The sequence below is a fragment of the Elephantulus edwardii genome, unplaced genomic scaffold (genome assembly GCF_000299155.1).
Source record: "Elephantulus edwardii isolate Elephantulus edwardi_28Jun2011 unplaced genomic scaffold, EleEdw1.0 scaffold00001, whole genome shotgun sequence".
NCBI lineage: Eukaryota > Metazoa > Chordata > Mammalia > Macroscelidea > Macroscelididae > Elephantulus > Elephantulus edwardii.
The window spans coordinates 765,532-782,403 of record NW_006399751.1 but is presented as its reverse complement, the minus strand read 5'-3'; the positions used below and the strand labels follow the sequence as shown (position 1 = coordinate 782,403).

The following is a 16,872-nucleotide window of genomic DNA, read 5'->3' as shown; positions in this document are numbered from 1 at the left end:
CACGACGCCTGTACGGGGTCTCTGACCTCAAGGATAGCATAAGAGGGAATCTTGCAAGCCCTGTGCTTGTGAGTGGGCTGATGCCTGGATATTTGTTACAGATGGGTCTTCGTAATCCCGGGAAACCTCTGGAAATTAAGTTGCTTCTAGGATAAGAATGGGAGTTTCTGGGGAAAAATCAGGGGAACTTCACCAGAACTGGGATAAAGATATAACTAAAGTCCTTAATCAGGAACCATTTGATGTTCCTAGAAATGATAACATACAAGATGAAAATATAAAAGAAATTGAGATTGTTCTTAAAAGTATAATTTTGAATATGATCTTTGAGTATGTATCTAATTCCTCTTTTGTGATACTTGCAACTCATATTCAGCAATGTAATTGTATATTAGGAGAAAGTTTAGACTAGTTTCAACAGCAGAAAGTCATAGTTAATGAGAATAAAACAGAGAGGTTTAAGAAAAGACTCAAAAGACAAACTTCTCTAAAAGTAAAGGTCTCTTTAAGAAATAGGAAATATTACCAGATCAATAACAGGTGGTGGGAAGAAAGTACTTATAAAGGACCATATGTCCTGCCAACTCCAACACCAGTACCTCTTCCTTATACAGACGTTTTGTATTCCAAGGAAAAAGAATTGAATATTACAAATTAACTTGGTAAAAATAAGTTAAAGGAAGTCGTCCGCCTTAGTGCACATTGCCAAACAGAAACAAAATCTTATGAAACAAGTTGCAAAAGCTATTGATAAACATAGGAATGGTCCAGAGTGTAGGAAAATAGATGTTAAGATTCGTTAGGTACAGTACAAATATGAGTACAAAGGCAAAAACAAAGGTGGCTAAAATACAGTGACGCAAAGTAGGAGAGGAAAGGAAGTGAAATGTAAACCATTAACCATTGTCTAGCAGATGACCAACATAAGGTCACTGTGTTTCTTGTTCAAAGAATGTTTAATAGCTGATACTATTATTTAGTAATAGAAAAGATTTTCTTTTTGTTTTTTCTAGTTAAAATCTTATGTGAGCTTTGTAATCACAAAATGTTGGCTATAAGTCAAGTTTAAACAAGTTTAAATGTATAAAAAGCAAGCTTTTAGCATAATAAATCAGAGCTCTCTACATCATCCTGGTGTGCAGACTCTCATTTTCGCCGACTTCGTCCCTCACCTGCTCTTCACCAAGAAACCCCTTGAGTTTCTTGTCACGACCGTGGTCGGGTGGTCGGTGACACCAAAGGAACTCTGATGGCCCAGACCAGCCAAACCAGGGAAACGGGGCCTGGGCTCAGCCCACTCTTCCACCCTCAGCCCTAGCTGGGTGCAGCTTTGTGGGAAGCCTATCCCCTCTGGAAGCAGAGAGCCCCGAGGCTCCTCGTCAGGTGGGAAAGCCAGGGCAGACAGCACGAGGACCAGGCTAGCTCTGTGAATGGGTATCATCCTCTCACCCGCAGACAGTGCAACAAGCAAGCTGCCTCCTGCCAGCCTTTAGAAGACACGGTGCATCGGGGGCCTCAGGAATCAGGGTGTAGGTTGACCAGGCTGTAATGTTTATGATCACTGAATAAAGACACTACTTTGAGAGATGCCAGTGTGATCTTTCAGGAGGGCCTGGGTGCTACAGGGCAGGACAAGTCCACGCCTGCCCAGAATGTTATGGGGAAAGCCCCAAATGTCCATCTTCTCCACCGAAGGTGCAGGTCGCCCCTCTAGGGACCATGTGAGATCAGAAGCCCTCAGCCCCCTCATGGATCCTCGGCACCAGCACAGGGTGGTTTTCCACAGTGCCAAAGCCAAGTGGGAACTGCTCCCAGAAGAATCAGAAAAGACAACCTTGAAGGGAAGGGCACGGTGAGTTTATTCCAAGAACGTCAAGAGTTCTGAGAACACACTGCCCACAGGCACTGGGTGACATGGCACAGTCGACAGGGTCACGAGCTAACATCACTGCCATAGACCAGGGCACAGACTCCAACTCCTCCCCAGACAAGTGAACACTAAAGCCTCAGCAGCTGCTTTGTCTCAGCTCCAAACCACTGAGGAAGCAGTACCATTGAGCCATGAAGCAGAGGGAATAAGGCCCAGCACCAGAACTTCCAGTAGTTATTGCTGGAGGAGAGGGAGCAGCTGAGGCTGGACGACAGAGGCTTCAGGACAGAAGCCTGCCAGGTCCTGGGCAGCCTCCGTGATCAGTGCCTGTCCCTCGATACAGGCTCTAGAAGGAGCTGTGTCTCAGAAGCACTTGTAAAGCCTTTGGATAGGCCCTGCCTTCCCTTCCCTTCTCCAAACTCCAAAGTGTTCTCTCCTCATAATGAAATGCAAAGAATCCCATGGTGGCACTGAGACCTGGCCAACTGCAGCAAGTCCACCTGGGGGAGTGTGAGGTCTGCCCTCTGGAGCAGCTGCCATCTCAGGAAGGCCACAGAAATGCTGCCCAGGCCTCTGTGGGGCAGCCTTACCAGGAAACCAGCCACCTGCTAGAGGCCTCCGTGGAAAGTAAGAAGGCCACAGGATTTGTGAAGGGCACGTGGGGCACTGAACTTAGAACTTTCCTACATCCAGATGGGGTAGAGGCCAAGCTGAGGCCACCAGCATCCTGGTCACAGTCCTGTTTCAAAGCACGGTCTTTACTGCAAGTTCCTGAAACACTGGATCTAATCTCAGGTCAGCTTCCAGGAAGCAGGTTTCATGTGAAGGCTGGGTGGGAAGGAGCAGGCTGTGGTGGGGGGAGATACTGCAGTAACACGACCCCCTTTGCAGACACGCTCACGGGCATGAGCTTGGTGAGGCCTCCCTCTCCAGCACCTGTAGGCTCAGCCCCTGAGTGTCCACTTCAACCAGGTGGACGCTGTAGTTCCCGAGGCCCTGGGAACCAACAATAAGAAGTGATTATCGAAGGCTCTGAGCAGAGCTTGGTTTTTTCAAGGCAGAGTCTCAGTCAGCTAGTGAGCCACAGGGAAGTGTGCGCCCACCATCTACTGTACCCCCTGACCAGGTACCTCAGTCTTGGCCAGTACAGCTTCCAGAGCCTCCTTCTGCCGCGGTTTCTTTGTCAAGACATAGAGGAAGCCCCCGCCACCTGCCCCTGCCAGGCTCTGGCCATGTACGTGAGGTGCCAGGGCGTCCATCATCCGCCGCACTGCCAGGGGCTCACACCCGGGGGCCATAAGCTTCTTCTGTGCCCAGTACGAGGTCAGATACTGGCCCAGGAGAGGCAGGTTTCCTGGGTGAGGCAGGGTATTCACTCAGTGCCTGTTCATTGACTGAACTCAGGGCTGGCTGGATGGAAGGCTGCCTCTCGGGGTGGTTCTGAGAGTTAACGGGCCTGTAGTAGCGGGCACTGCCCAGCACATGTTGTTAGAGCCTGCTCAATTTGGACTTTCCTGAAACTCAGCTGTGGGGTCCAGCCTCTCTGCACCCACATCTGCTTCCAGGTGGGAGGACGGGGCTGGAAGGCCTGAGATAGGGCTCCTCAGAGACTCTAGGAGGTCAGCAGACTTCTGTTCCAATAAGGCCTGGTCAGGAGTGCCTGTCTAGTGTCCTGACAGCTGGAGCCCTGCGCCAAGCCCACCCCAGCCCAGCATTCGGGTCCACAGAAACAGGGCGCTGGGGCCCGGCTGCCCAGGAAGCTGACCCACCTCTACGGAAGGCTTCAGCGCACTCTCTGGCTTGCCGCACCAGGTTGTAAGCATTCTTCACCACTGTGGGCAGCCGGGCGTACCAACTCCTCAGCACGTCCTGCAGGGGCAGGAGCGGGGGGCATGAGGCCTGGGTCCGCTGGCCCACCCACCCCCCTTCCCCGGGCCACCACTCACCTGCAGCAGGTTTCGGGCCAGGCGGGTCTTGCCCGTGTACACCAGGAGCAGGTGGTCGTTGAGCTTCTGGACGAAGCCCTCCGGCACAGTGATCTCCTCCACCTCCACCTTAAGGGGCAGCTGAGCCTGGGAGTACCCTATCTTGATGCCAGGTATCAGGCCCCCAACTTGGTCCTGCCAGCCACCTCCTGCAATCCCAGTGCTCTGTCACTGTTGGGCTCCAACTGGTCCAACTTCAGGCTCCCAGCTGTCACCCCGTATCTGAGACCAGTGTGAGAAGGCAGCTTTTCCTGACTCCAGCCAGGGCAGGTGGGCTGTGTGGCTTCCACCCTAGGCTCTGGAGCAGAATGATCCCAGCACGGGAAGGGATTTTCACTCTGGGCCCCAGCCAGAAGTTCACAAGGCCCGAGTCATTTTCAGATCTTATGTGTAACTGGAATTGGGGTGAGCCACCCTGAAGGAAAAGGATTTTACTAACCCCTGGCCTTGCAGGAAGTTCTAGCCAGAGGTGGCAGTGATACAGGCCTTCCCTGTGGTCTGACAGGACCAAGAGCGTGGCCTTTTCTGATAAAAAAAAAGTTTCTGTTTGGATTAAAAGCACCTAACATAAAATGTTAACACAAAACATAACATGTTGCTTTAACAATGAAAGGAGTACAGCCCTTGTTCCCTTGCATCTACATGAAAAATGATAAAACTGGAGATGGTTCTGGGGTGCCTGTTAACACTTGGGTCAGGGCCAGCAAAAAGGTAAAGCAGAAAAGGCAAACAGTGGGAGGACCCTGAGAGCCCTGAGCTGCTCAAATGTACCTCTCTTCTCAGAGAATCAGAATAACCATACACACTCACATGCTTGTTGATTGTCTGCCCCCAACAAACCAGGGGATTTTTGAGGCCCAGGATGCCATTTTTGCTAATATTCCCCCCAAGACTCAACATGGAGTGGACAGTCACTACATCATCATCAGTGGACTAACTCAAGATTTGACCAGTACACCTAAAAGAAAACTGGAAAGATCGCCCAGCAGCCTCTACTGCTAGCGGCTACTTAATTAGGATGCAAGTGGTTATAAAGAAAGGAAGAGGCCGGGCTGCAGTCACCAGGAAGACCCCTAACCATCTCCACATCTTTGTGGACGTTTCCTTTCCAGAGACGTGATGGAGAGCCGGATCCCCTAGGATCTAGACCCAGACACACTGCCAGCCGCTCTCCACCGGGCATCGGCCCACAAGGGGCCCCCACTGGTAATGTTCGGTTATGACCATACACAGGGTGGAGGCAGCGGGTGAGGACATGGAGTGGGGAAAGAGGATCATAACCTTGGGCAGGGGCAGCTGATATCCTGTCCCTTTAGGCCAAGTCCAGCTCTGTGCAGCCTGGCACAGGGGACTGCCCTGGGGATTGGGGGGCACGAGGTATAGGCAGTGACTGATGCACGTCACCGATGCAGCAGAGTCTAGCACTTAGTGTCGTGTGTGCCAATGAGTCAGAACTGACTCACAGATGACCCTCCAGTGGGCCATCCTGTAAATCACACAGGAGGAGACTGCCCGTCTTATTCCCTCGGGGCTGTTGTTGATTCAAACGGCCAGCCTTCGGCTTGCAGCACAACTCCCTACCACCTAGGGCCACCAGAGCTCACTCAGCACTTAGCATGTGCTTATCAAATGTGCTGCTCTGAAGCAGAAACCTTTCCAGTTGAAAACCAGCAGAGAAGGGCACCAGCAGTGCTCAGAACAGCACAGTTCTGCGGCTGCACGCAAACTGAGGGCAGCTTCTGAAAACACCGAGGGCATGCCAGGCCTCCCCCTGCACAGGACGTACCTGTGGTGAGCAGCTGCCAGGCCTCCCCCTGCACAGGACGTACCTGTGGTGAGCAGCTGCCAGGCCTCCCCTGCACAGGACTTACCTGTGGTGAGCACTTGCTCCAGGTGCAGCACGGCATGGATCAGGTCCTCTTTGCTCACCACCCAGCCAGCAGCCCGCTGCACGGCTGCCAGGGCAGCGCCTGCCAGGATGCTGCTGGTACCTGCAGGAAGTGGAGTGTGCCAGGGACGAAACAGCACTGCCCTACCCTCCGGCCAGGGCACTTCCTGTCAGGCAGGTGCGCAGGAAGGGGAATGGAGGGGAGGCTGGAGGGTAGAGAGTGAAAAGGCAGCAGGGAGCAGGCCCACTCACCGAGGCCAGAGCCATGGGGCAGCTTGGACCAGGTGTGCAGCTCAAAGCCACCCTCAAAGGCATGGAGCAGCTGCTCGCCCAGCGAGAGGCTGGCGCAGAGATTCACGATCCCGGCACAGATGAAGGCTGCCTTCAGCAGGGCCCCTAGGGAGGGATAGGCCCCGGCCAGGAGTTAATCTCCAAGGCCAGAACTGGATGCTCCACTTCCACTGCGTTCCAGTGCTCATGCAATGGGACGAAAGCCGAGAAGCATGCGGTCTCATCCATACGCCACAGAAGGGCCCCTGGGCTTCTGTCACAGTGTGTCCCCAAAGGCAGCCAGGTGTCATCTGTTCCTTCCTGGACCTCCACATGCCTAGGAAGGTGACCTAGGTCCTGTCCAGTTCTGTCCTTCCCTTCAGGCCCTCCACCAGGCTGGCCAGCCCCGCGCCGGGCCCAGGTCCCCACCCCAGTCGGCTGTGGTGCCACCCCCACCGCAGGTGTCCAGCTGCCCTGACCTGGGGCATGGGGCTGGCAGTAGTCCTTCAGATCATCCAGGCTCCGGCACACAACCGTCATGGTCATCTCATCCTGCCGCGGCCCCACCGCCAGCCTCAGCTCCGGCTCAGGAATGCGACGGGCTTTGGCCCCAATGGGCCGGAGGCCGTCCACACGCACGGCCAGACCCACCACTGCCCCACCAAGCTCATAGGCCAGAGGTGGCGTGTCACTCCAGCCACCTGCAGCAGTGTGACAGAACCACAGACGTCACAGGGCCTGCCAGCTGGGCCCTGCAGTGGCCCCCTACCCCACTGCCAGGGAACACACTCACCAGAGAAGTCGACGCGGGCTGGGCACTCAGCCACCACCCACTGCCCAGGCGCCGGCAGCTCCACCGGCTGCTTGGAGATGAACTGCTTGGTGGACATGACGGCCTGGCGGATCAGGATCTGCTCGGCCCCCTCGTAGTGGCGGGCAGCTCGCACCAGCAAGGCTGGCCTGTAGAGAGATAGACATGGCAGCCCAAGAGGAGGAGGAAGCCATGGGCTTGGGGACTGGCTTTGATCTCTGAAGAAGGCCCTCACATCTCAGGCTTTTGACCCCCACAAGCACCCACCTGCTCAACCACTTGTCCCGCTCCTGGGCGAGCGCCCCCACTCCCCTTGCCAGGTCGCCACACTCCAGATATGAGAAGGGCCGAGTCCACTCAGGGTTGGCAGCTGGTCCACTCCGCAGGCCTCCACAACCGTCCGCCATGCAGGCCAGCACGTCCGCCACACAAGCCAGTGCCCGCGCCGCTACCCCGGGGTCTCCTGCGCCAGCTGCAACTGAAGAACCAGGGGAGGGGTCGCTGGGGAAGGGGTCGCTGGAGAGGAAGCTCACCCCCAATGCTCTCTATTCCCAGAGACCACAGCTGCTTAACAGTCCCCAAAGACTCCAGGTCCCTGCTTTTGCCAGTGAGTTACTCCTCCTGCTCAGGTAAGCCTCCCATCTGGCAACCCCAGCTGGAAGGTGCCCTTGGGGATTAAGAAGTTCAGGGTCAAACTGTCTGTGTGGCAGTACATGGGGACACAGAACCCCAGTGGCTGGGACCACAAACAAGCTGTCACACACTGGGCTAAGGCTCCGAGTCCCCCACTGGTCAGTTAGGACCTCAGGTAGAATTGGCCTTTCCCACAGAGAAAGATCCAGGCCCCAGATTGTGATGGATTTACTGGTGCAAGGACCTAGCAGCTGAGCAAACAGGCCCCAGTCTGACCTGACTGAAAGTAAACCCCACTTGCCTCTCTCTTCCCTGCTCTAAAATCTCCCATAGCTCCCTAGTACCCTCAGGCTGATAGCCCAGAAGGCAGGCCTGAGCATGACGCCAATACTCGTGACCAGCATACTCACCCTGGTCCAGTGTGGCCAGCAGGGGTCCGGGGCAGCCCTCATGGACAGCAGCCCGGATGAGAGGCTGCAGGCTGAAGTCCTGCTGAGCCTCGAGCACATGCTGCACCTTGTGCAGGGCCTGACGGAAGAAGAGGTCCCGGCGGGCAGCCAGTGTGGCAGCCCGGTCCAGGCAGGGCTGCAGCTGGTCCCAGGACAGACGCCAGGAGGCCCTCCAGGCCCGCAGGGCCTCGCACCCATCCTTCTGGGGGTCCAGGATCCACAGCAGGTCCTGGGGTCCCAGTGCCCTCGAGGGGTGCAGCACAGGGAAGAGGCGGGCGCTGAGAAGGCAACGCTCTGAGGGCGGTGTGTCTGGGTCCCACAGATCCCAGTCTCTGGTTGGGGAAGAGGGCACAGTGAAGGTTAGTGAGGGCTCTGGCCCCTTTGCCCAGATCCCCTGTTACAGGGCCCTGCAGTAGAGACTTGACACTCTTCTAGTTGCTGCCACCAAGAGGCAGCACACCACTGCACAACTGATGTCATGGAGTTATACACATTGATGGGAATATACTCTGTGGTGCATATTCTCAACAACAAAAAGAAATCATATTTAAAAGAGAGGCTGTGGGCGAGTTCTGGTGGCCTAGTGGCAAGAAGCTGCACTGCAATCTCAGAGGTGCACAGTTCGAATCCACCAGATGCTCTGCTGGAAAAGGAGGAACAATCTCCTCCTGTACCAGTCAGATCTGACTTGACGGTACACTCAAAAAAATAATGAAATAAAATAGAGAGAGAGAGAGAGAGGCTGTGTAAGTGGGGACAATTCAGGCCTTGCTTCCTCGGCCCAGACGCTGAGAAATCTCGAGGCCTGCGTACAACCCCAGGCACTGCAGGAGGGTGAGGGGCTGGGTGCCATCCCAGGCCAGCAGAAGGGATGAACCCACAGCCCCCAACAGCCACCTAAGCTTACCGGATGCCTGTCTTCTGGAAGAACTCACTCCAAGGCATGTTGAGATATGTGCCTGACGCCTGTCTCTGGGGAAAAAGGAAGAAGCTTTCAGAACCAAGTGACCACAGGAAGGGATGAGAGACATGAGGCCAGGGAGCTGCTCAGGGGGACAGGAAGAGGGACCTCGGTAAACAGTGCTAACCCTGCTGTGTGGCCTGCGACAGTTCACCTCCCTTTTCCAAATTACCCCAGTCTATGTAATTGGGATACAAATCCCCAGCCGGCCCTGAAGAGCAGACCAGAGGAGGGAGAAAAGCCTGCTGGGACCCCTGGCCACAGCTTCCTCAAGGTCTAACTACCAGGCCTCTGATATTCACAGCACAGTGGGTGCTGGAGCTCCTCAAAGCCAGAAGACAGAGGTGGAGGAGAAGCGGGGTACCTACCTCCCAGCTGTCCTGACACCCTGCGAGGGTGAAGACCCGGCCTGGGGAGCCATGCAGCCGCACGAAGTGTCCCTGCAGGACAAGGTCTCGCAGGCCCACGTCGCGCAGCGCCTCCGACTCGGCTGCATCCAGGCCACTCAGTAAGCAGCCAGTGCCGATGTTAATGGGGCCCTGGGGGGTGAGGAGGGGGTATCCTGGATGGGTAGCACAGCCTGAGCACCCCACATACAGTCCCCTAGCCCTGTCCTCCCTCCCAGATCTCACCTGAAGGTGGCAGTGCTGCAGGATGCTCCCAGGATGCAGCCAGACAGGGCCCTCCAGCAGGCAGCTGACCACAGAGCTCCCTGGCATCAGGAACTCTGGATCCTGTGAAGTCAGGAAAAAAGGTGGTAAGGTTCCTCAAGCTGCCCTGAGCCCGCCCTGCCCTGAGCCTGCCCTGTGCCCTGAGCCCGCCCTGCCCTGAGCCCGCTCCACCCCAAGCACTGGGCATTCCTGGTTTCAGGACAACCAGAGCCTTGCCTTCTCTGTGCCCACCCCAACACCAGCCTCAGGCCTCTTCTCAGCCAACTTTTGCTCATATTGTTCACCCGGAGCAGATCATAAAGGAGCCTTCACAGAGATGACAGCTTTCCAGAAGGTTCTTCCCACCTGTCTTTATATTCCCTCCCTTGGCCCCTGTGACCCCCTCTGCCTGGTCCTCCTCAACATCCTGCCACCTAAGCCCATCACTTCAAGTGTGCCTGTCTCCCCAGGAGACCCTGTAGAAAGTGTGGGGGGGTGGGGGGGGGTGTCTGTCTTTAGCTTCTCAGTTGGGCTGACTGGATCTCGTGTACTGACTTGGCCACTTATTATCCCTGTGGCCACAGGGCTCTGAGCCTCCAGGATCTCATCTGCAGAATGGGAACAGTAACACCACCTACACTCACAGCTAATCTAAGCATGAGTTACCTCCCTTCCCCAGAGCCTCACCCCACCTGGCCTCAGGGTCCCAATGGGCACCCCTGTCAGGAAGGCAGGTCTCACCTCCACCTGGGCATGCACAACCTGGGCCCTGGGGGCGTGGGGCATTGTGAGTTTGTGCAGAAGGTCACTGGCTAAGGAGGTCAGGTAGTGATAGCTGCCATCAGGGATGTAAACTGTAAAGACACAAGGGCTGATTCCAGTCCCACACCAGCTGTGGGGCAGGTGCCAGGCGGGGCTGCCAGCCCACCTCCTCCTCATGCCCTGCAGGATAGGCGTGGTGAGGAGGCTGTGGTGCAGACAAGGATGCTGAGAACCAGAGAGGGTCAGCAACTTTCTCAAAGTCACACAGCTCGAGCATGGGAAGATCGGGCCAGGAGCCCAGGAAAGAAGCAAAAGAAGGGAACAGAGTCACCATACTGGGGCCATTGTCCAGTCCATGTGTAAGGCTGCCACTTTCCGGGGGTCCTCACTCCCACAGTCACCCCGAGAGCAGACAAGTGGTACCCACCCATGGAGAGGGGCTGACCGCGAAGCTCCCGCCACAGCTCTGCCCGGGCACTCTGCAGATAGCCCGCGCTGCCCGCGTCGCCTTGCCCCAGCTCGGGGGGCTGCCCCACCAGGAAATGCTCCTTATTCACGTTCTGAGCCATGCAGAGCAGGATGTCGAAAAACAGAGACAGCTGCAGGGGTGGGAGAGGCACAGATATTGGGGTGCAGGAAGTGTGCCTGACTGTGCCCACCCCAGAGATGATGATCCACACCGGGCAAGGGCCAGTGTGAGGTCACACGGCCAGGCAGCTAGGGTCAGGATCGGTGTGGTGTGTTATCCCCAGACCAGGACCCCCAGTCACCTGGACAGGCCGGGCTCCGGAGTCCAAGCCCATGTAGGTACAGGCATCCAGGGGCGGGGTCACGTGAGTGGCCAGGAGGTGCTCGGCGGTCTCCACAGAGAAGAAGGCAATTCCAGAGACCTGGATGGGGCTCCCCCAAAAAATCAGAGGAGAGACTCTGAGGCCAGGCTCAGCCTTGAGTCTGGAAAGATGCACAGAGAAGGGCCAAGCAGGGAAACTCGCCACACTGGGAAGGGCCTTCGCTTGAGAGCCCCCAGAAGCCAGGCCCCAGTTTACCTGGGCAGCTCTCCTCCAGGGGCAGCGCCCATCCAGGGGTCCCTGGGCAGGCACCTTTAGGGATCACTTCAGTTTTCAGGCCTCCTCTGGAAACTAGATCTCCTCCTTCCTACAGTCCAGCCCAGACCCGTCCACCAGCCCTAGCCTGTCCTTCACTTCTACAACATCCCTCCAAATGGCATTCCCCAGCCGGGGGCCTGCTCTCCAGTTCAGAACGGCCTCTGAATTCCCAAGCTACCGCTCCCACAGATGCTGCGGCTCCTCTCAATGTCAGTTCTAATGCTCCCCAAACCCCAGTTCCAGACCTTCCTCAGACTCTGGTTCTAACCCCAGGAAGCTTCTCGAAGCAAGGAGGCTCTGCCCTGGGTGGGAAGGTAAGCCCTCCACCCCAACTCCGCGAGGTCCCCAGAGCCCCCACGTCGGACACACAGCCATACCAGCGGCACCCTCCCGTCAGGCCTGGCGCAGCACTGTAGCTCGGCCTCGGAGCCCTGGTAGTAGATGTCCAGGACGGAGCCCTGCGTTGGGGAGTACAGTTAGGTGAGGGAGGGCCATCAGGAAGGTGGACGCGGCCGAGGGAGTCGGTGCGATATGCTCCAAATGAATGTTCTAGACACCAGTCTGACCGGTACCTGTGTGTTCAGGAGACTGCCCGAGATGAGGGGTGAGGGAGGGCTTTAGATGTCTTTACAGCCTCAGTGCCCAAGCACAGACCTCACCGACACCGTGCCGTCACGTTTGCCAAAAGAGCAAGGAAAGCCCTCAGGGTCAAGGGTAAGGCAGGAGGCTGCCCAGAGCGTGGAAGTGGACGTGGATGGTGGCGCAGCCCCAGGCCCACTCCGCTCCCCTCACCGCAGCACTCAGGGCTCTACCTGGGTGTCACTGAGGTAGACGCCGTGGTTCCGGGCGTAGGCCGTGCTCCCTGGAAGGGCAATCACTCGGGCTCCCCGGAAGCCGTCCCAGTTGATGCCTGTGGGTGAGGTGGCCAAGAGGACACTCAGGGCCCCAACCCAGGTCCCCAGTTGGGAGGAGGCAAGGGCTCGAGCAGGGCTGTCTGTCAGGACATTTGCAGGAGGGAAATGGGCTCCCAAAAGCCAGTGGCCATTCCTCTAGGGGACCCAGAACCCCTCTCCGCCCACATCTCTTCCCCAAAGTTCTGTGGGGCAGATGGGACCAGGGACCAGGTGAGGGGTGGTCTCCATCCTATAGACAGGTAGGTTGAGGGGGTCCTGCATCTTGAGTGGGCTTCATTCTCCTCAGGCTACAGCTTCTCTTCAGGTGGGGCTGTGGACTGGCCCACACACAGCTCAACTCTCTACCATCTTACCACTCACAGTAACGCCCCTCTGAGTTTCGGAGGCCTTAAATCCCTCCGGAGGAGACTGCCCATCTCTCTCCCACAGACCTACCTACCGGTGGGCTCAAACCACAGGAGAAGTGTGGCCCTTTGGTTAGCAGTGCAACTCTAGCTAGACTCAGAGCTGCCAGGCCCAGAGATGGGGGGGAGAAAAGACAGAGCACGCCTCTGCAAGGGAGCCCCAGGCTGGCCCAGCTCACCTGGGTTTGGAGGAATAGAGAGCAGCATGTCGGTGCTACAGACCCACACGCCTGGTGGGGAGCCAGGACCCAGCTGCAAGGGGGAGAGAGGCTGCTGGCCGGGCGCTGGCCTTCCTCACCTCCGGCCCAGCTTCTCTGCTGCTGCATCTGTCCCCCGGGGCCTCTGTGGCTGAGGTGCCATGGTGACCCTTATCTGAGGATCCCTCTCCCCCCAGTTGTGACCGAGACTAACTTCTCAAAGCTCTAATGAACCCAGGGTACCCCTCAACCATCCTTAGTGTCCTCAGACTAAGGCACCTAGATAGTAGCTGACGACACAGTGGGAAGGACAAGGCAGTGTCTGGGAAGGGGCCCACGGGGCCGGCTACCCTTACCCGGTGGCTCATGATGTCCAGCAGGCAGTCCAAATTACAGACCACGGCCTCCACGGGGGCCTGGGGGTTCTCCACCGGGAGGCAGGTGAAGGCTCGGCCACAGTCATCCAGAGGGAAGTCCCGGCCCTGGTGGACAGGGTCATGTGAGAGAGCCGGAGAGACACGGCTGGGAACGCCCCGGGGCTGGAGCCATCAAGCTGGAGGCCTTGTGAAAAGCACTGCCTTTGTGTTCTCTTACAATTTGTTAAATTACATGATTGCTCTAAAACAAAATAACTGAGAAAGCTTGAATTATACAGCTGTGAAAAAATTCCTCAGAGGCAATAAGCACCACTCTCAGGTGATGACCACCCTGTCTGCCCTTTCCTCCTGCATTCTCCTTTCCTTTTTCCACGCAGGCAGCTATGTCTTAAAGAAGTGTTAACGAGAGTGCTCCTTGAGGCAAAGCTGGAGGAACTCTGTCTCTCATACTGTGGGCATGTTGCTAGGATGGCACAGGACAGCACCCAGAGCTGAGGGTCACTATGAGTCATGCTCGACTCCACGGCACCTGATAATAACAACAACTAACGTAAAAATGAGGGCAGAAGGAGGGAGCGTGCATGGAGAGAATTGCACCTAATGTTGCAAAACATAATATACGATTGTTGACTAGAAAGTTAATTTGTTCTGTAAACGTTCACCAGCTAGAGTAAAAACAAATATATTTTACAAAATGAAAACACATGCTGAAATGGTGGAGCCAAAAGAACTGAATACACACACACACACACACACACACACGAATATAATCAAACTGAAAATATGAAGATAGACAAGGATTAGCACCAACCTCAACACCTTGGGTGTGATGATGTTACATAGCGAGTCAGAGGCAACTCATAGCTGACCCTTGAGCAGGTTTTCAGAGGCAGTTAATCCCAGGGGAAGAGATTGTCCATCTTTCTCCCTCAGAGCAGCTGGTGGATTTGAACCGTGTGCCTTTAGGTAAGCAGCACAGCTCCTTGCCACTACGCCACCAGGGCTCCCCAGTTGTGATATACTATCATTTTATAAAACGTAACCAGTTAAAGAGAATCTGAGCAAAGATTACAAGGGATTCTCTATCTCTGCATTATTTCTAGTAAATATTCGTGTGTGTGTGTGTGTGTGTGTGTGTGTGTGTGTGTGTGTGTGTTTTTCTGTGTGTGTATAAAGAGAAAGAGAAACTCTCCAAAAATTGAAATTATAAAAATGGGATCACTCACTCAATGAAACTATATGGACAGAGCACTTTACAGGAAGCTCTGTTTTCAGGATCTATATGGTTCATCTCAGCTCATCTATACAAAGTAGGAATTACTGTTGTTTCGTTTTAGAGATGAGAAGAGTGAGGCTGACTTGGCAAAGCCACAAAGCAGTAAGTGTCTTCCTAGGAGCAATCTATCTATATACAGCACATGGGCTCAATGTATAGAGAGGCAAATTTTCCTCTTTAGCTCTTGAATTGCTGTCTAGTATTCCAGCATGAAGATAAACCGGGTTGATTCAGCCAGTTCCCTAGTGGTTGGATATTTGGGTCCCTTCTGCTTCAGACACTTCAGGATTGGAACAATGAACGCTCAAACACGCAAAGGGACAGCAGCCCCCTGGCCCCTGCTCACCATGTGCAGGATGAGGATCGAGGCCGACTGCAGGACGTCAGAGTTGACCACCTGTTGGGCGGGGGAGAGCCCTGTGAATGGACCCCGAGGACAGGTGACCTGCCCTGAAGACAACAGCACCCAAGAAGAGGCTCCTAAACAGATGCCCCAAAAGGAAAAGAGGCAAGGTCAAGACCAGAGGTCAGAGGCAGCGAGGCGGCGGTGCTGGCTCCTTCGGGTAAGGGAAGGGTAAGGCTGCCTGATGGACACTGCAGTCCAGGACGTGGGGCTGGCTGAGGCACCCCCATGACAAGCGCACAGGGATGCTTCCATCCCTGGAGCATGGCCATGCCTGGGGCGCCTTCACATCCTCCACTGGGATGTGGCAAGGGCCAGGTGACAGAACGGAGTGGCTGGATGTGTAGGGACAAAACCCAGTGCGGACACTGACTCACAGGCTCTGCCCACAAGGGGAGCCCCACCCCAGTTCCAGCAAACAGTTACCATGTGGCAGCAAGATCTTAGAACTTTTCAAGTGAAGCCAGCAAGCCTGACATTGAGATGCTGGCCGCCCTGGGAAGGCAGCCTCCACCCACTTCACAGACGTGAGAACTGAAGCCAAATGCTGAGCTGGCCGGGACGATGGAGCCAGAGGAGCAGGGACTCCAGCTGGTTTAACCCCTTCCCTGCACCGAGGGCGGCACCTCTCGGGAACTCACGGTGAAGCCGGCCCGGGCACTCAGGTGTTCAGCAGCCACCAGCAGGGCATTGAGGGTGGCTCCTCCGCTACCCACACGCATCTCGGGGTCCTCCACAGTTAGTAACAGCGTCCCAGACGGGATCTGCTCCCGCTTCTGCCGAATCTCCAGCTCTGTTGGCCACAACACATGCTGAGACGTATCCCCCAGGCCTCCCCGCCCTGGCCTGCAGCACCTGGAGTATGGCCATGGTCAATTTACCACTTCCTTTGACTTATTAGCTTTTCACATAGTAGCTCCCCTGTTGTTGGATGCCATCAAGTCGACTTCAATTCATAGCGACCCTGTGAATAACGGATCTCAAGCCTGCCCGTCATGACCCCTGCTCACACAGTCACTGCGTCAATCCATCTCGTTGAGGGTCTTCCACTCTTTCTCTTACATCACTCATATAATAATTGTCACAGAGTTCAGTATCACACAGTAACGTTTTCAAACGTCAATCATGTAGTATAGATTGAGTTTTCTGGTGTGACTCTGAGTTTTAACACAAGCATTGTTTCTTGTGTCCACTACTTCCATGTTCCCCAGTATGATTAGTCTTTTTCCAGGACTTATCAAGGGGTTACCCTCTTGACCTCTCCAAGGTGCCATTATTCCCATTTCACAGAGGAGGAAACTGAGACCCAATGAAGTGACACAGCTAGGAAGAGGCAGAAGTGAGGTTTGAATCCAGGTCTGCCTGCACCTTCAGGCCGTAGCAGTTGGTCAAGGGAGGGGGCTAGGGCATCTACATTATTAGGGTAGCAGGGAGGATACCCTCTACCTTTCTGGAAGACCTGGACGCTGTCCTTGTACTGACATGTCAGGATGATGACCGTCCAATCCACACCCTTCCGCTGCTCCATTCTGGTCAAAGTTGAGGGGCTACCTGAGATGGAGTAGGTACATTTTAACATGTTAATTATCATATAGTAGCATTTAAAAATGTAAATTATCATATGCATTGAGTTTTTTGGTGTTTTAACACAAGCACCGCTCCTCATGGCCACCACCACTACCCATCACACCCCTCAGAATTCCCTCACGTCACACTCCATCCCATTCTAAACCCTAGCAATCACTGATAGTTTAAAAAAATGTCAAACAAAATGTCATCTTTGGCTTCTTTCACTCAGCCTACTGCCTCTGAAACTCATCCAAATTGTTGCTTCAAGTTTGTTCCTTTTATTTGCTGAGTATCAGACGTTTATTTCTTATAATTGTTGCATTGATAGTTTGTTCCTTTTCATTTAC

At 55.0% G+C, this 16,872-nt stretch overlaps 1 protein-coding gene across 1 annotated transcript; it reads right to left on the bottom strand.

Annotated features, from left to right (window-relative positions):
• Positions 1-2,767: 2,767 nt before the first annotated feature.
• On the bottom strand, positions 2,768-16,484 carry FUK (fucokinase). The gene is made up of 23 exons (XM_006878864.1): positions 16,403-16,484; positions 15,598-15,749; positions 14,900-14,950; positions 13,257-13,382; positions 12,883-12,955; positions 12,198-12,295; positions 11,763-11,843; positions 11,050-11,169; positions 10,707-10,878; positions 10,259-10,371; positions 9,500-9,601; positions 9,236-9,406; positions 8,814-8,878; positions 7,868-8,238; positions 7,092-7,302; positions 6,807-6,973; positions 6,493-6,714; positions 5,996-6,139; positions 5,727-5,846; positions 3,817-4,004; positions 3,640-3,739; positions 3,001-3,224; positions 2,768-2,866 (listed from the first exon to the last, which is right to left on the bottom strand). Exons 1-23 carry the CDS (start codon positions 16,482-16,484, stop codon positions 2,768-2,770), a joined length of 3,252 nt encoding a protein of 1,083 aa, XP_006878926.1.
• Positions 16,485-16,872: the final 388 nt, after the last annotated feature.